Below are 17582 nucleotides of genomic sequence, written 5' to 3' on the forward strand. Positions count from 1 at the left end.
TCCCTCCGTCGCTCTCCCTCCGTCGCTCTCCCTCCGTCGCTCTCCCTCCGTCGCACTGCCTCCGTCGCTCTGCCTCCGTCACTCTCCCTCCGTCACTCTGCCTCCGTCACTCTGCCGCCGTCACTCTGCCGCCGTCACTCTCCCTCCGTCACTCTCCCTCCGTCACTCTCCCTCCGTCACTCTCCCTCCGTCACCCTGCCTCCGTCACTCTGCCTCCGTCACTCTGCCTCCGTCACTCTCCCTCCGTCACTCTCTCACTCTGCCTCCGTCACTCTCTCACTCTGCCTCCGTCACTCTCTCACTCTGCCTCCGTCACTCTCTCACTCTGCCTCCGTCACTCTCTCACTCTGCCTCCGTCACTCTCTCACTCTGCCTCCGTCACTCTCTCACTCTGCCTCCGTCACTCTGCCTCCGTCACTCTCCCTCCGTCACTCTCCCTCCGTCACTCTCCCTCCGTCACTCTCCCTCCGTCACTCTCCCTCCGTCACTCTCCCTCCGTCACTCTCCCTCCGTCACTCTCCCTCCGTCACACTGCCTCCGTCACTCTGCCTCCGTCACTCTCCCTCCGTCACTCTGCCTCCGTCACTCAGCCGCCGTCACTCTGCCTCCGTCACTCTGCCTCCGTCACTCTGCCTCCGTCACTCTGCCTCCGTCACTCTGCCTCCGTCACTCTGCCTCCGTCACTCTCCCTCCGTCACTCTCCCTCCGTCACTCTCCCTCCGTCACTCTGCCTCCGTCACTCTGCCTCCGTCACTCTGCCTCCGTCACTCTGCCTCCGTCACTCTGCCTCCGTCACTCTGCCTCCGTCACTCTCCCTCCGTCACTCTGCCTCCGTCACTCTGCCTCCGTCACTCTGCCTCCGTCACTCTGCCTCCGTCACTCTGCCTCCGTCACTCTGCCTCCGTCACTCTGCCGTCGTCACTCTGCCTCCGTCACTCTGCCTCCGTCACTCTCCCTCCGTCACTCTCCCTCCGTCACTCTCCCTCCGTCACTCTCCCTCCGTCACTCTCCCTCCGTCACTCTCCCTCCGTCACTCTGCCTCCGTCTCTCTCCCGCCGTCACGCTCTCCCTCCGGCACTCTCACTCTCTCTCCGTCACTCTCTCACTCTGCCTCCGTCACTCTGCCTCCGTCACTCTGCCTCCGTCACTCTGCCTCCGTCACTCTGCCTCCGTCACTCTCCCTCCGTCACTCTCCCTCCGTCACTCTACCTCCGTCACTCTCCCTCCGTCACTCTCCGTCCGTCACTCTCCCTCCGTCACTCTCCCTCCGTCACTCTCCCTCCGTCACTCTCCCTCCGTCACTCTCCCTCCGTCACTCTCCCTCCGTCACTCTCCCTCCGTCACTCTCCCTCCGTCACTCTCCCTCCGTCACTCTGCCTCCGTCACTCTGCCTCCGTCACTCTGCTTCCGTCACTCTCCCTCCATCACTCTCCCTCCGTCACTCTCTCACTCTGCCTCCGTCACTCTCTCCCTCTGCCTCCGTCACTCTGCCTCCGTCACTCTCCCTCCGTCACTCTCCCCACCGTCACTCTCCCTCCGTCACTCTCCCTCCGTCACTCTCCCTCCGTCACTCTCCCTCCGTCACTCTCCCTCCGTCACTCTCCCTCCGTCACTCTGCCTCCGTCACTCTGCCTCCGTCACTCTCCCTCCGTCACTCTGCCGCCGTCACTCTGCCGCCGTCACTCTCCCTCCGTCACTCTCCCTCCGTCACTCTCCCTCCGTCACCCTGCCTCCGTCACTCTGCCTCCGTCACTCTCCCTCCGTCACTCTCTCACTCTGCCTCCGTCACTCTCTCACTCTGCCTCCGTCGCTCTGCCTCCGTCGCTCTGCCTCCGTCGCTCTGCCTCCGTCGCTCTGCCTCCGTCGCTCTCCCTCCGTCACTCTCCCTCCGTCACTCTCCCTCCGTCACTCTCCCTCCGTCACTCTCCCTACCGTCACTCTGCCTCCGTCACTCTGCTCCGTCACTCTGCCTCCGTCACTCTGCCTCCGTCCTCCGTCACTCTGCCTCCGTCACTCTCCCTCCGTCACTCTGCCTCCGTCACTCTGCCTCCGTCACTCTCCCTCCGTCACTCTCCCTCCGTCACTCTCCCTCCGTCACTCTCCCTCCGTCACTCTGCCTCCGTCACTCTCTCTCCATCACTCTCCCTCCGTCACTCTCCCTCCGTCACTCTCCCTCCGTCACTCTGCCTCCGTCACTCTGCCTCCGTCACTCTGCCTCCGTCACTCTCCCTCCGTCACTCTCCCTCCGTCACTCTGCCTCCGTCACTCTGCCTCCGTCACTCTCCCTCCGTCACTCTCCCTCCGTCACTCTGCCTCCGTCACTCTCCCTCCGTCACTCTGCCTCCGTCACTCTCCCGCCGTCACGCTCTCCCTCCGGCACTCTCACTCTCTCTCCGTCACTCTCTCACTCTGCCTCCGTCACTCTGCCTCCGTCACTCTGCCTCCGTCACTCTGCCTCCGTCACTCTGCCTCCGTCACTCTGCCTCCGTCACTCTCTCTCCGTCACTCTCCCTCCGTCACTCTCCCTCCGTCACTCTCCCTCCGTCACTCTCCCTCCGTCACTCTCCCTCCGTCACTCTGCCTCCGTCACTCTCCCTCCGTCACTCTCCCTCCGTCACTCTCCCTCCGTCACTCTGCCTCCGTCACTCTGCCTCCGTCACTCTGCCTCCGTCACTCTCCCTCCGTCACTCTCCCTCCGTCACTCTCCCTCCGTCACTCTCCCTCCGTCACTCTGCCTCCGTCACTCTGCCTCCGTCACTCTGCCTCCGTCACTCTCCCTCCGTCACTCTCCCTCCGTCACTCTCCCTCCGTCACTCTGCCTCCGTCACTCTGCCTCCGTCACTCTGCCTCCGTCACTCTCCCTCCGTCACTCTCCCTCCGTCACTCTGCCTCCGTCACTCTCCCTCCGTCACTCTGCCTCCGTCACTCTGCCTCCGTCACTCTGCCTCCGTCACTCTGCCTCCGTCACTCTGCCTCCGTCACTCTGCCTCCGTCACTCTCCCTCCGTCACTCTCTCACTCTGACTCCGTCACTCTCTCCCTCTGCCTCCGTCACTCTGCCTCCGTCACTCTCCCTCCGTCACTCTGCCTCCGTCACTCTGCCTCCGTCACTCTCCCGCCGTCACTCTCCCGCCGTCACGCTCTCCCTCCGGCACTCTCACTCTCTCTCCGTCACTCTCTCACTCTGCCTCCGTCACTCTGCCTCCGTCACTCTGCCTCCGTCACTCTGCCTCCGTGACTCTGCCTCCGTCACTCTCCCTCCGTCACTCTCCCTCCGTCACTCTCCCTCCGTCACTCTCCCTCCGTCACTCTGCCTCCGTCACTCTCCCTCCGTCACTCTCCCTCCGTCACTCTCCCTCCGTCACTCTGCCTCCGTCACTCTGCCTCCGTCACTCTGCCTCCGTCACTCTCCCTCCGTCACTCTCCCTCCGTCACTCTCCCTCCGTCACTCTCCCTCCGTCACTCTCCCTCCGTCACTCTGCCTCCGTCACTCTGCCTCCGTCACTCTCCCTCCGTCACTCTCCCTCCGTCACTCTCCCTCCGTCACTCTCCCTCCGTCACTCTGCCTCCGTCACTCTGCCTCCGTCACTCTGCCTCCGTCACTCTGCCTCCGTCACTCTGCCTCAGTCACTCTCCCTCCGTCACTCTCCCTCCATCACTCTGCCTCCGTCACTCTGCCTCCGTCACTCTGCCTCCGTCACTCTCCCTCCGTCACTCTCTCACTCTGACTCCGTCACTCTCTCCCTCTGCCTCCGTCACTCTGCCTCTGTCACTCTCCCTCCGTCACTCTCCCTCCGTCACTCTCCCTCCGTCACTCTCCCTCCGTCACTCTCCCTCCGTCACTCTCCCTCCGTCACTCTCCCTCCGTCACTCTGCCGCCGTCACTCTGCCTCCGTCACTCTGCCTCCGTCACTCTCCCTCCGTCACTCTCCCTCCGTCACTCTCCCTCCGTCACTCTGCCTCCGTCACTCTCCCTCCGTCACTCTCCCTCCGTCACTCTCCCTCCGTCACTCTCCCTCCGTCACTCTCCCTCCGTCACTCTCCCTCCGTCACTCTGCCTCCGTCACTCTGCCTCCGTCACTCTGCCTCCGTCACTCTCCCTCCGTCACTCTGCCTCCGTCACTCTGCCTCCGTCACTCTGCCTCCGTCACTCTCCCTCCGTCACTCTCCCTCCGTCACTCTCCCCCCGTCACTCTCCCTCCGTCACTCTCCCTCCGTCACTCTCCCTCCGTCACTCTCCCTCCGTCACTCTGCCTCCGTCACTCTGCCTCCGTCACTCTGCCTCCGTCACTATGCCTCCGTCACTCTGCCTCCGTCACTCTGCCTCCATCACTATCCCTCCGTCACTCTGCCTCCGTCACTCTGCCTCCGTCACTCTGCCTCCGTCACTCTGCCTCCGTCACTCTGCCTCCGTCACGCTGCCGCCGTCACTCTGCCGCCGTCCCTCTCCCTCCGTCACTCTCCCTCCGTCCCTCTCCCTCCGTCACTCTGCCTCCGTCACTCTGCCTCCGTCACTCTGCCTCCGTCACTCTCTCACTCTGCCTCCGTCACTCTCTCACTCTGCCTCCGTCACTCTCCCTCCGTCACTCTCTCACTCTGACTCCGTCACTCTCTCCCTCTGCCTCCGTCACTCTCCCACGGTCACTCTCCCTCGGTCACTCTCCCTCCGTCACTCTCCCTCCGTCACTCTCCCTCCGTCACTCTCCCTCGGTCACTCTCCCTCCGTCATTCTGCCTCCGTCACTCTGCCGCCGTCACTCTGCCGCCGTCACTCTGCCGCCGTCACTCTCCCGCCGTCACTCTCCCGCCGTCACTCTGCCTCCGTCACCCTGCCTCCGTCACCCTGCCTCCGTCACTCTGCCTCCGTCACTCTCCCTCCGTCACTCTCCCTCCGTCACTCTCTCACTCTGCCTCCGTCACTCTCTCACTCTGCCTCCGTCGCTCTGCCTCCGTCGCTCTGCCTCCGTCGCTCTGCCTCCGTCACTCTCCCTCCGTCACTCTCCCTCCGTCACTCTCCCTCCGTCACTCTCCCTCCGTCACTCTCCCTCCGTCACTCTCCCTCCGTCACTCTCCCTCCGTCACTCTGCCTCCGTCACTCTGCCTCCGTCACTCTCCCTCCGTCACTCTCCCTCCGTCACTCTGCCTCCGTCACTCTGCCTCCGTCACTCTGCCTCCGTCACTCTGCCTCCGTCACTCTCCCTCCGTCACTCTGCCTCCGTCACTCTGCCTCCGTCACTCTGCCTCCGTCACTCTCCCTCCGTCACTCTCCCTCCGTCACTCTCCCTCCGTCACTCTGCCTCCGTCACTCTGCCTCCGTCACTCTGCCTCCGTCACTCTGCCTCCGTCACTCTCCCTCCGTCACTCTCCCTCCGTCACTCTCCCTCCGTCACTCTGCCTCCGTCACTCTGCCTCCGTCCATCTGCCTCCGTCCATCTGCCTCCGTCACTCTGCCTCCGTCACTCTGCCTCCGTCACTCTGCCGCCGTCACGCTGCCGCCGTCACTCTGCCGCCGTCACTCTCCCTCCGTCACTCTCCCTCCGTCCCTCTCCCTCCGTCCCTCTCCCTCCGTCACTCTGCCTCCGTCACTCTGCCTCCGTCACTCTGCCTCCGTCACTCTGCCTCCGTCACTCTCTCACTCTGCCTCCGTCACTCTCTCACTCTGCCTCCGTCACTCTGCCTCCGTCACTCTCCCTCCGTCGCTCTCCCTCCGTCGCTCTCCCTCCGTCACTCTCCCTCCGTCGCTCTCCCTCCGTCGCTCTCCCTCCGTCGCTCTCCCTCCGTCGCTCTCCCTCCGTCGCTCTCCCTCCGTCGCTCTCCCTCCGTCGCACTGCCTCCGTCGCTCTGCCTCCGTCACTCTCCCTCCGTCACTCTGCCTCCGTCACTCTGCCGCCGTCACTCTGCCGCCGTCACTCTCCCTCCGTCACTCTCCCTCCGTCACTCTCCCTCCGTCACCCTGCCTCCGTCACTCTGCCTCCGTCACTCTGCCTCCGTCACTCTCCCTCCGTCACTCTCTCACTCTGCCTCCGTCACTCTCTCACTCTGCCTCCGTCACTCTCTCACTCTGCCTCCGTCACTCTCTCACTCTGCCTCCGTCACTCTCTCACTCTGCCTCCGTCACTCTCTCACTCCGCCTCCGTCACTCTCTCACTCTGCCTCCGTCACTCTCCCTCCGTCACTCTCCCTCCGTCACTCTCCCTCCGTCACTCTCCCTCCGTCACTCTCCCTCCGTCACTCTCCCTCCGTCACTCTCCCTCCGTCACTCTCCCTCCGTCACTCTCCCTCCGTCACTCTCCCTCCGTCACTCTCCCTCCGTCACACTGCCTCCGTCACTCTCCCTCCGTCACTCTCCCTCCGTCACTCTGCCTCCGTCACTCAGCCGCCGTCACTCTGCCTCCGTCACTCTGCCTCCGTCACTCTGCCTCCGTCACTCTGCCTCCGTCACTCTGCCTCCGTCACTCTGCCTCCGTCACTCTGCCTCCGTCACTCTGCCTCCGTCACTCTGCCTCCGTCACTCTGCCTCCGTCACTCTGCCTCCGTCACTCTGCCTCCGTCACTCTGCCTCCGTCACTCTGCCTCCGTCACTCTGCCTCCGTCACTCTGCCTCCGTCACTCTGCCTCCGTCACTCTGCCGTCGTCACTCTGCCGTCGTCACTCTGCCTCCGTCACTCTCCCTCCGTCACTCTCCCTCCGTCACTCTCCCTCCGTCACTCTGCCTCCGTCACTCTCCCGCCGTCACGCTCTCCCTCCGGCACTCTCACTCTCTCTCCTTCACTCTCTCACTCTGCCTCCGTCACTCTGCCTCCGTCACTCTGCCTCCGTCACTCTGCCTCCGTCACTCTGCCTCCGTCACTCTGCCTCCGTCACTCTCCCTCCGTCACTCTGCCTCCGTCACTCTCCCTCCGTCACTCTACCTCCGTCACTCTCCCTCCGTCACTCTGCCTCCGTCACTCTCCCTCCGTCACTCTCCCTCCGTCACTCTCCCTCCGTCACTCTCCCTCCGTCACTCTGCCTCCGTCACTCTCCCTCCGTCACTCTCCCTCCGTCACTCTCCCTCCGTCACTCTGCCTCCGTCACTCTGCCTCCGTCACTCTGCTTCCGTCACTCTCCCTCCATCACTCCCTCCGTCACTCTCTCACTCTGCCTCCGTCACTCTCTCCCTCTGCCTCCGTCACTCTGCCTCCGTCACTCTCCCTCCGTCACTCTCCCTCCGTCACTCTCCCTCCGTCACTCTCCCTCCGTCACTCTCCCTCCGTCACTCTCCCTCCGTCACTCTCCCTCCGTCACTCTGCCTCCGTCACTCTGCCTCCGTCACTCTCCCTCCGTCACTCTGCCGCCGTCACTCTGCCGCCGTCACTCTCCCTCCGTCACTCTCCCTCCGTCACCCTGCCTCCGTCACTCTGCCTCCGTCACTCTCCCTCCGTCACTCTCTCACTCTGCCTCCGTCACTCTCTCACTCTGCCTCCGTCGCTCTGCCTCCGTCGCTCTGCCTCCGTCGCTCTGCCTCCGTCACTCTGCCTCCGTCACTCTGCCTCCGTCACTCTGCCTCCGTCACTCTGCCTCCGTCACGCTGCCTCCGTCACCCTCCCTCCGTCACTCTGCCTCCGTCACTCTGCCTCCGTCACTCTGCCTCCGTCACTCTCCCTCCGTCACTCTGCCTCCGTCACTCTGCCTCCGTCACTCTCTCTCCGTCACTCTCCCTCCGTCACTCTCCCTCCGTCACTCTCCCTCCGTCACTCTGCCTCCGTCACTCTGCCTCCGTCACTCTGCCTCCGTCACTCTCCCTCCGTCACTCTCCCTCCGTCACTCTGCCTCCGTCACTCTGCCTCCGTCACTCTCCCTCCGTCACTCTCCCTCCGTCACTCTCCCTCCGTCACTCTGCCTCCGTCACTCTGCCTCCGTCACTCTCCCGCCGTCACTCTCACTCTCTCTCCGTCACTCTCTCACTCTGCCTCCGTCACTCTGCCTCCGTCACTCTGCCTCCGTCACTCTGCCTCCGTCACTCTGCCTCCGTCACTCTGCCTCCGTCACTCTGCCTCCGTCACTCTCTCTCCGTCACTCTCCCTCCGTCACTCTCCCTCCGTCACTCTCCCTCCGTCACTCTCCCTCCGTCACTCTCCCTCCGTCACTCTGCCTCCGTCACTCTCCCTCCGTCACTCTCCCTCCGTCACTCTCCCTCCGTCACTCTCCCTCCGTCACTCTCCCTCCGTCACTCTGCCTCCGTGACTCTGCCTCCGTGACTCTGCCTCCGTGACTCTGCCTCCGTCACTCTCCCTCCGTCACTCTCCCTCCGTCACTCTCCCTCCGTCACTCTCCCTCCGTCACTCTGCCTCCGTCACTCTGCCTCCGTCACTCTGCCTCCGTCACTCTCCCTCCGTCACTCTGCCTCCGTCACTCTGCCTCCGTCACTCTGCCTCCGTCACTCTCCCTCCGTCACTCTGCCTCCGTCACTCTCCCTCCGTCACTCTGCCTCCGTCACTCTGCCTCCGTCACTCTGCCTCCGTCACTCTGCCTCCGTCACTCTGCCTCCGTCACTCTGCCTCCGTCACTCTGCCTCCGTCACTCTCTCACTCTGACTCCGTCACTCTCTCCCTCTGCCTCCGTCACTCTGCCTCCGTCACTCTCCCTCCGTCACTCTGCCTCCGTCACTCTGCCTCCGTCACTCTCCCGCCGTCACTCTCCCGCCGTCACGCTCTCCCTCCGGCACTCTCACTCTCTCTCCGTCACTCTCTCACTCTGCCTCCGTCACTCTGCCTCCGTCACTCTGCCTCCGTGACTCTGCCTCCGTCACTCTCTCTCCGTCACTCTCCCTCCGTCACTCTCCCTCCGTCACTCTCCCTCCGTCACTCTGCCTCCGTCACTCTCCCTCCGTCACTCTCCCTCCGTCACTCTCCCTCCGTCACTCTCCCTCCGTCACTCTCTCTCCGTCACTCTCCCTCCGTCACTCTCCCTCCGTCACTCTCCCTCCGTCACTCTCCCTCCGTCACTCTGCCTCCGTCACTCTGCCTCCGTCACTCTGCCTCCGTCACTCTCCCTCCGTCACTCTCCCTCCGTCACTCTCCCTCCGTCACTCTCCCTCCGTCACTCTCCCTCCGTCACTCTGCCTCCGTCACTCTGCCTCCGTCACTCTGCCTCCGTCACTCTCCCTCCGTCACTCTCCCTCCGTCACTCTCCCTCCGTCACTCTGCCTCAGTCACTCTCCCTCCGTCACTCTCCCTCCGTCACTCTGCCTCCGTCACTCTGCCTCCGTCACTCTGCCTCCGTCACTCTGCCTCCGTCACTCTGCCTCCGTCACTCTCCCTCCGTCACTCTCTCACTCTGACTCCGTCACTCTCTCCCTCTGCCTCCGTCACTCTCCCTCCGTCACTCTCCCTCCGTCACTCTCCCTCCGTCACTCTCCCTCCGTCACTCTCCCTCCGTCACTCTCCCTCCGTCACTCTCCCTCCGTCACTCTCCCTCCGTCACTCTCCCTCCGTCACTCTGCCGCCGTCACTCTGCCTCCGTCACTCTGCCTCCGTCACTCTCCCTCCGTCACTCTCCCTCCGTCACTCTCCCTCCGTCACTCTCCCTCCGTCACTCTGCCTCCGTCACTCTCCCTCCGTCACTCTCCCTCCGTCACTCTCCCTCCGTCACTCTCCCTCCGTCACTCTCCCTCCGTCACTCTCCCTCCGTCACTCTCCCTCCGTCACTCTGCCTCCGTCACTCTGCCTCCGTCACTCTGCCTCCGTCACTCTCCCTCCGTCACTCTGCCTCCGTCACTCTGCCTCCGTCACTCTCCCTCCGTCACTCTCCCTCCGTCACTCTCCCCCCGTCACTCTCCCCCCGTCACTCTCCCTCCGTCACTCTCCCTCCGTCACTCTCCCTCCGTCACTCTGCCTCCGTCACTCTGCCTCCGTCACTCTGCCTCCGTCACTATGCCTCCGTCACTCTGCCTCCGTCACTCTGCCTCCGTCACTCTCCCTCCGTCACTCTCCCTCCGTCACTCTGCCTCCGTCACTCTGCCTCCGTCACTCTGCCTCCGTCACTCTGCCTCCGTCACTCTGCCTCCGTCACTCTGCCTCCGTCACGCTGCCGCCGTCACTCTGCCGCCGTCCCTCTCCCTCCGTCCCTCTCCCTCCGTCCCTCTCCCTCCGTCACTCTGCCTCCGTCACTCTGCCTCCGTCACTCTGCCTCCGTCACTCTCTCACTCTGCCTCCGTCACTCTCTCACTCTGCCTCCGTCACTCTCCCTCCGTCACTCTGCCGCCGTCACTCTGCCGCCGTCACTCTGCCGCCGTCACTCTGCCGCCGTCACTCTCCCTCCGTCACTCTCCCTCCGTCACTCTCCCTCCGTCACTCTGCCTCCGTCACCCTGCCTCCGTCACTCTGCCTCCGTCACTCTCCCTCCGTCACTCTCTCACTCTGCCTCCGTCACTCTCTCACTCTACCTCCGTCACTCTCTCACTCTGCCTCCGTCACTCTCTCACTCTGCCTCCATCACTCTGCCTCCGTCACTCTCCCTCCGTCACTCTCCCTCCGTCACTCTCCCTCCGTCACTCTCCCTCCGTCACTCTCCCTCCGTCACTCTCCCTCCGTCACTCTCCCTCCGTCACCCTCCCTCCGTCACACTGCCTCCGTCACTCTCCCTCCGTCACTCTCCCTCCGTCACTCTCCCTCCGTCACTCTCCCTCCATCACTCTCCCTCCGTCACTCTCCCTCCGTCACTCTGCCGCCGTCACTCTGCCTCCGTCACTCTGCCTCCGTCACTCTGCCTCCGTCACTCTGCCTCCGTCACTCTGCCTCCGTCACTCTCCCTCCGTCACTCTCCCTCCGTCACTCTCCCTCCGTCACTCTGCCTCCGTCACTCTCCCTCCGTCACTCTCCCTCCGTCACTCTGCCTCCGTCACTCTGCCTCCGTCACTCTGCCTCCGTCACTCTGCCTCCGTCACTCTGCCTCCGTCACTCTGCCTCCGTCACTCTGCCTCCGTCACTCTGCCTCCGTCACTCTGCCGTCGTCACTCTGCCTCCGTCACTCTGCCTCCGTCACTCTGCCTCCGTCACTCTCCCTCCGTCACTCTCCCTCCGTCACTCTCCCTCCGTCACTCTCCCTCCGTCACTCTGCCTCCGTCACTCTCCCGCCGTCACGCTCTCCCTCCGGCACTCTCACTCTCTCTCCGTCACTCTCTCACTCTGCCTCCGTCGCTCTGCCTCCGTCACTCTGCCTCCGTCACTCTGCCTCCGTCACTCTGCCTCCGTCACTCTGCCTCCGTCACTCTGCCTCCGTCACTCTGCCTCCGTCACTCTCTCACTCTGCCTCCGTCACTCTCTCCCTCTGCCTCCGTCACTCTGCCTCCGTCACTCTCCCTCCGTCACTCTCCCTCCGTCACTCTCCCTCCGTCACTCTACCTCCGTCACTCTACCTCCGTCACTCTACCTCCGTCACTCTACCTCCGTCACTCTCCCTCCGTCACTCTCCCTCCGTCACTCTCCCTCCGTCACTCTCCCTCCGTCACTCTCCCTCCGTCATTCTGCCTCCGTCACTCTGCCGCCGTCACTCTGCCTCCGTCACTCTGCCTCCGTCACTCTGCCTCCGTCACTCTCCCTCCGTCACTCTCTCACTCTGCCTCCGTCACTCTCTCACTCTGCCTCCGTCGCTCTGCCTCCGTCGCTCTGCCTCCGTCGCTCTGCCTCCGTCGCTCTCCCTCCGTCACTCTCCCTCCGTCACTCTCCCTCCGTCGCTCTCCCTCCGTCGCTCTCCCTCCGTCGCTCTCCCTCCGTCGCTCTCCCTCCGTCGCTCTGCCTCCGTCGCTCTGCCTCCGTCGCTCTGCCTCCGTCGCTCACCCGCTGTCACTCTGCCTCCGTCGCTCTCCCGCCGTCACTCTGCCTCCGTCACTCTGCCTCCGTCACTCTGCCTCCGTCACTCTGCCTCCGTCACTCTCCCTCCGTCACTCTCCCTCCGTCACTCTCCCTCCGTCACTCTGCCTCCGTCACTCTGCCTCCGTCACTCTCCCACCGTCACTCTCCCTCCGTCACTCTCCCTCCGTCACTCTGCCTCCGTCACTCTCCCTCCGTCACTCTCCCTCCGTCACTCTCCCTCCGTCACTCTCCCTCCGTCACTCTGCCTCCGTCACTCTGCCTCTGTCACTCTGCCTCCGTCACTCTCCCTCCGTCACTCTCTCACTCTGCCTCCGTCACTCTCTCCCTCTGCCTCCGTCACTCTGCCTCCGTCACTCTCCTTCCGTCACTCTCCCTCCGTCACTCTCCCTCCGTCACTCTCCCTCCGTCACTCTCCCTCCGTCACTCTGCCTCCGTCACTCTCCCTTCGGCACTCTCCCTTCGGCACTCTGCCTCCGTCACTCTGCCGCCGTCACTCTGCCGCCGTCACTCTCCCTCCGTCACTCTCCCTCCGTCACTCTCCCTCCGTCACCCTGCCTCCGTCACTCTGCCTCCGTCACTCTCCCTCCGTCACTCTCTCACTCTGCCTCTGTCACTCTCTCACTTTGCCTCCGTCGCTCTGCCTCCGTCGCTCTGCCTCCGTCGCTCTGCCTCCGTCGCTCTCCCTCCGTCACTCTCCCTCCGTCACTCTCCCTCCGTCACTCTGCCTCCGTCACTCTGCCTCCGTCACTCTGCCTCCGTCACTCTGCCTCCGTCACTCTGCCTCCGTCACTCTGCCTCCGTCACTCTCCCTCCGTCACTCTCCCTCCGTCACTCTCCCTCCGTCACTCTCCCTCCGTCACTCTGCCTCCGTCACTCTGCCTCCGTCACTCTCCCTCCGTCACTCTCCCTCCGTCACTCTCCCTCCGTCACTCTCCCTCCGTCACTCTCCCTCCGTCACTCTGCCTCCGTCACTCTCCCTCCGTCACTCTGCCTCCGTCACTCTGCCTCCGTCACTCTGCCGCCGTCACTCTGCCGCCGTCACTCTCCCTCCGTCACTCTCCCTCCGTCACTCTCCCTCCGTCACTCTCCCTCCGTCACTCTCCCTCCGTCACTCTGCCTCCGTCACTCTGCCTCCGTCACTCTGCCTCCGTCACTCTCTCACTCTGCCTCCGTCACTCTCTCACTCTGCCTCCATCACTCTCCCTCCGTCACTCTCCCTCCGTCACTCTCCCTCCGTCACTCTCCCTCCGTCACTCTCCCTCCGTCACTCTCCCTCCGTCACTCTCCCTCCGTCACTCTCCCTCCGTCACTCTCCCTCCGTCACTCTGCCTCCGTCACTCTGCCTCCGTCACTCTGCCTCCGTCACTCTGCCTCCGTCACTCTCCCTCCGTCACTCTCCCTCCGTCACTCTCCCTCCGTCACTCTCCCTCCGTCACTCTCCCTCCGTCACTCTCCCTCCGTCACTCTGCCTCCGTCACTCTCCCTCCGTCACTCTCCCTCCGTCACTCTCCCTCCGTCACTCTCCCTCCGTCACTCTCCCTCCGTCACTCTGCCTCCGTCACTCTCCCTCTGTCACTCTACTTGTCTCTCACTCCGACTGTACACAATCCCAATGGACCCAAACCCCTTCCCGTTCACTCCCAATATACACAATCCCAATGAATCCAAACCCCTTCCCGTTCACTCCCACGATACACAATCCCAATGGACCCAAACCCCTTCCCATTCACACCCACTGTACACAACCCCAATGTACCCAAACGCCTTCCCATTCACTCCCACTGTACACAATCCCAATGGACCCAAACCCCTTCCCATTCACTCCCACTGTACACAATCCCAATGGACCCAAACCCCTTCCCCTTCACTCCCACTGTACACAATCCCAATCTAGCCAACCCCCTTCCCATTCACTCCCTCTGTACACAATCCCAATGGACCCAAACCCCTTCCCGTTCACTCCCACTGCACACAATCCCAATGGACCCAAACCCTTCCCATTCACTCCCTCTGTACACAATCCCAATGGACCCAAACCCCTTCCCGTTCACTCCCAATATACACAATCCCAATGAATCCAAACCCCTTCCCGTTCACTCCCACTATACACAATCCCAATGGACCCAAACCCCTTCCCATTCACACCCACTGTACACAACCCCAATGTACCCAAACGCCTTCCCATTCACTCCCACTGTACACAATCCAAATGGACCCAAACCCCTTCCCCTCCACTCCCACTGTACACAATCCCAATGGACCCAAACCCCTTCCCATTCACTCCCACTGTACACAATCCCAATGGACCCAAACCCCTTCCCGTTCACTCCCACTGCACACAATCCCAATGGACCCAAACCCTTCCCATTCACTCCCTCTGTACACAATCCCAATGGACACAAACACCTTCCCTTCACTCCCACAGTACACAATCCCAATGGACACAAACCCCTTACCGTTCACTCCCACTGTACACAATCCCAATGGACTTAAACCGCCTCCTGACCAGTCACACTGTGCACAATCCCAATGGACCCAAACCCCTTCCCGTTCACTCCCACTGTACACAATCCCAATGGACCAAAACCCCTTCCCATTCACTCCCACTGTACACAATCCCAATGGACCCAAGCCCCTTCCAGTTCACTCCCACTGTACACTGTCCAAATGGACCCAAACCCCTTCCCATTCACTCCCACTGTACACAATCCCAATGGACCCAAACCCCTTCCCATTCACTCCCACTGTACACAATCCCAATGGACCCAAACCCTTTCCCGTTCACTCCCACTGTACACAATCCCAATGGACCCAAACCCCTTCCCGTTCACTCCCACTGTGCCCAATCCCAATGGACACACTTTCCAGGTGGATCTCTGATTGTCCGTCTTCACATTCTGCGCCGTTCCCAATCAGGGTCAGCGCTATCGACAGGTGGGAGTGGGTGTTGGGTTCAGTACCTTGGCATCTGGTCGCTTCGGCCTTCTTCTCAGGATGGGGCTGGCGGGGTGCAGGGGTCTTCGGCCGTCCCGGTTGAGAGTGAGCATCCTGAAGACGGTTGGAGTCCTTCGTTGTAAGATCTGCTTGCTTTTCCGTATAATGTCCAAATGACTGTAAGGAGCAGCAGGATTGAGCAATCAGAAAAAAAAACAGAAGATGCAACAATCCTGCAAAGCATGTGGACACTGGGGCGGGGCATCACCGGGGTAGATGTAAACACAGCGGTCGGGTACGTTAGTGATAGTCCGCCAAATTACTGACAGGGGGGGTGGGGAAATGTGGCATTTGCCCAGGTACCTGTTCCTGATCCCTGTTCAGTGACCCCTGGGTTAGGTGTGGGGGAAGAGGGTTGAATCATCCCGGGTTCTTGGTTCCTGTTGGGAATATGGGTTCAGGTTTGTGTGTTCCTGCAGGTTGAGCTCACGGAGAAAATGGGGTGAGGATTGAAGGAGCCCGGTTATCACTGGGAGAGATCCTTGCATGCAGAGTGTGTATGTCAAGTGCACAATCCCACTGAACCCAGACGACTTCCCAATCACTCCCACTGTACACAATCCCAATGGACCCAAACCCCTTCACGTTCGCTCCCAGTGTACTCATTTAAAATGTTTCCAATCCATTTTCCGTTCACTCCCACCGTTCACAATCCCAATGGACTCAAACCCCTTCTCGTTCAGTCATAAAAGCACACAAAGGACGAAGAGAAACGCAAGCTCTCTCACACAATGTACACTCACACCGTGATCTTTTTCTTGTTCAGCTAATTTGTTCTCACTTATCTCCCCCTCATCCTGTCTCACCCCATCTATCGCCTTTTACCTCTCTCAGCCATTCTCACGTCTCTTCCCTCCATTATCTGTCCCCATTTCTAGTCTTTCTCTCTCTAAACATACACCCTCTGCTCCATCACGCTCCACCCCTCCTAGCCCACTCACCGGGTTTCCGGGATAGGTGTCTGGTCTCTGGCCTTGGCCCCACGACTCTCGTTCCCTCCTCCCATTCCGCCAGCCGTTTAGCGCAGCTTTGGGGTGCTTGGCACTGGAAGCCTGTCCGTCCATACGGTTCGGGGTGATGCTGGTGGGAGGTGGTTGTGTGGGAAGGCCACGAGGCCTAAGCCTGGGACCTAGCGAGCCCCTGGAGGCCCCCCACGTAAGCCAAGTGGCCCAGGAGAGACTCCCCTCGCTCACCCGTCCATGGTCTTGGCCGCGTGAGCCCTCGGGGAGGTGCAGGAGGATGGGGAGAGTGGGGCGGGCAGGGGGAGTGAGAGCTAGCCGGGGAGGCAGAATTGGTCTCCGTGAACACACACACACTTTTACTATCGAGACACTCGATAACCTCTCTCTCTCTCTGCTGAAACCTTGCCCAGATACTTAATGAAAGTTCACACTGGAAAGAAATGTCATTGGGAGGGTGCGGGGGAGGGGAGAGGATTCGAGGGCTGAGGCTCCAAACTTAGACGCCTGCCAAGAGTTACCCAGTGGCCTCACAGTGAGAACTCAACCGGTCTCCCAGCACCATCAGCGAGAGGCCCAAAGACTAACATATCAACTCAACAGCACTGCACCGCCAAGACCCCCACAGATCCACAATGGATGCCCCCCACCACCGAACATCCCCCACCGCCCCAGTACACCCTCCAACCAATACCCCCACCCCAACTACCCTTTGTACGCTACACTCCCACCTCAAATACCTCCCCACCGCACACAATCCCACCCCGATTACCCTTCCACCCACCCCAACTCTCTCCCTCACCCCCAAACTCTTCCCCCTCAGCTCCAACTCTCCCCCTCAACCCTCCCCTCACCCCCCAACTCTCCCCCTCAGCTCCAACTCTCCCCCAACCTCAACTCTCTCCCTCAACCCTCCCCTCACCCCTCAACTCTTCCCCCTCACCCCCCAACTCTCCCCCTCAACCCTCCCCTCACCCCCCAACTCTCCCCCTCAGCCCCCCCAACTCTTCCCCCTCACCCCCCAACTCTCCCCCTCAACCCCCAACTCTCCCCCTCAGCCCCCCCAACTCTCTCCATCATCCCCAAACTCTTCCCCCTCAGCTCCAACTCTCCCCCGACCTCAACTCTCTCCCTCAACCCTCCCCTCACCCCCCAACTCTCCCCCTCAGCCCCCCCAACTCTCTCCCTCACCCCCAAACTCTTTCCCCTCAGCTCCAACTCTCCCCCAACCTCAACTCTCTCCCTCAACCCTCCCCTCACCCCCCAACTCTCCCCCTCAGCCCCCCAACTCTCTCCCTCATCCCCAAACTCTTCCCCCTCAGCTCCAACTCTCCCCAACCTCAACTCTCTCCCTCAACCCTCCCCTCATCCCCCAACTCTCCCCATCAGCCCCCCAACTCTCTCCCTCACCACCAAACTCTTCCCCCTCAGCTCCAACTCTCCCCAACCTCAACTCTCTCCCTCAACCCTCCCCTCACCCCCCAACTCTCCCCCTCAGCCCCCCCAACTCTTCCCCCTCACCCCCCAATTCTCCCCCTCAACCCTCCCCTCACCCCCCAACTCTCCCCCTCAGCCCCCCCAACTCTCTCCATCATCCCCAAACTCTTCCCCCTCAGCTCCAACTCTCCCCCGACCTCAACTCTCTCCCTCAACCCCCCCCCTCACCCCCCCAACTCTCCCCCTCACCCAAATCTCCCCCTCACCCCTCAACTTTCTCCCTCACCCCCTCAACTCTCCCCCTCACCTCTCCCCCTCATCCCCCAACTCTCCCCCAACTCT

General features: G+C 62.4%; 1 protein-coding gene across 1 annotated transcript in view; it reads right to left on the minus strand.

Annotated features, from left to right (window-relative positions):
• The window catches only part of LOC140392886 (chloride channel protein-like), a 1200068-nt gene extending 1184100 nt beyond the window's left edge, over positions 1-15968 (minus strand). The window contains 2 exon segments of the mRNA XM_072478647.1: positions 14811-14961; positions 15786-15968. Of these exon segments, the coding sequence (XP_072334748.1) occupies positions 14811-14961; positions 15786-15908 (274 nt within the window). The 5' untranslated portion in view covers positions 15909-15968.
• Positions 15969-17582: the final 1614 nt, after the last annotated feature.

This window comes from Scyliorhinus torazame, chromosome 16, assembly GCF_047496885.1.
Source record: "Scyliorhinus torazame isolate Kashiwa2021f chromosome 16, sScyTor2.1, whole genome shotgun sequence".
Lineage (NCBI taxonomy): Eukaryota > Metazoa > Chordata > Chondrichthyes > Carcharhiniformes > Scyliorhinidae > Scyliorhinus > Scyliorhinus torazame.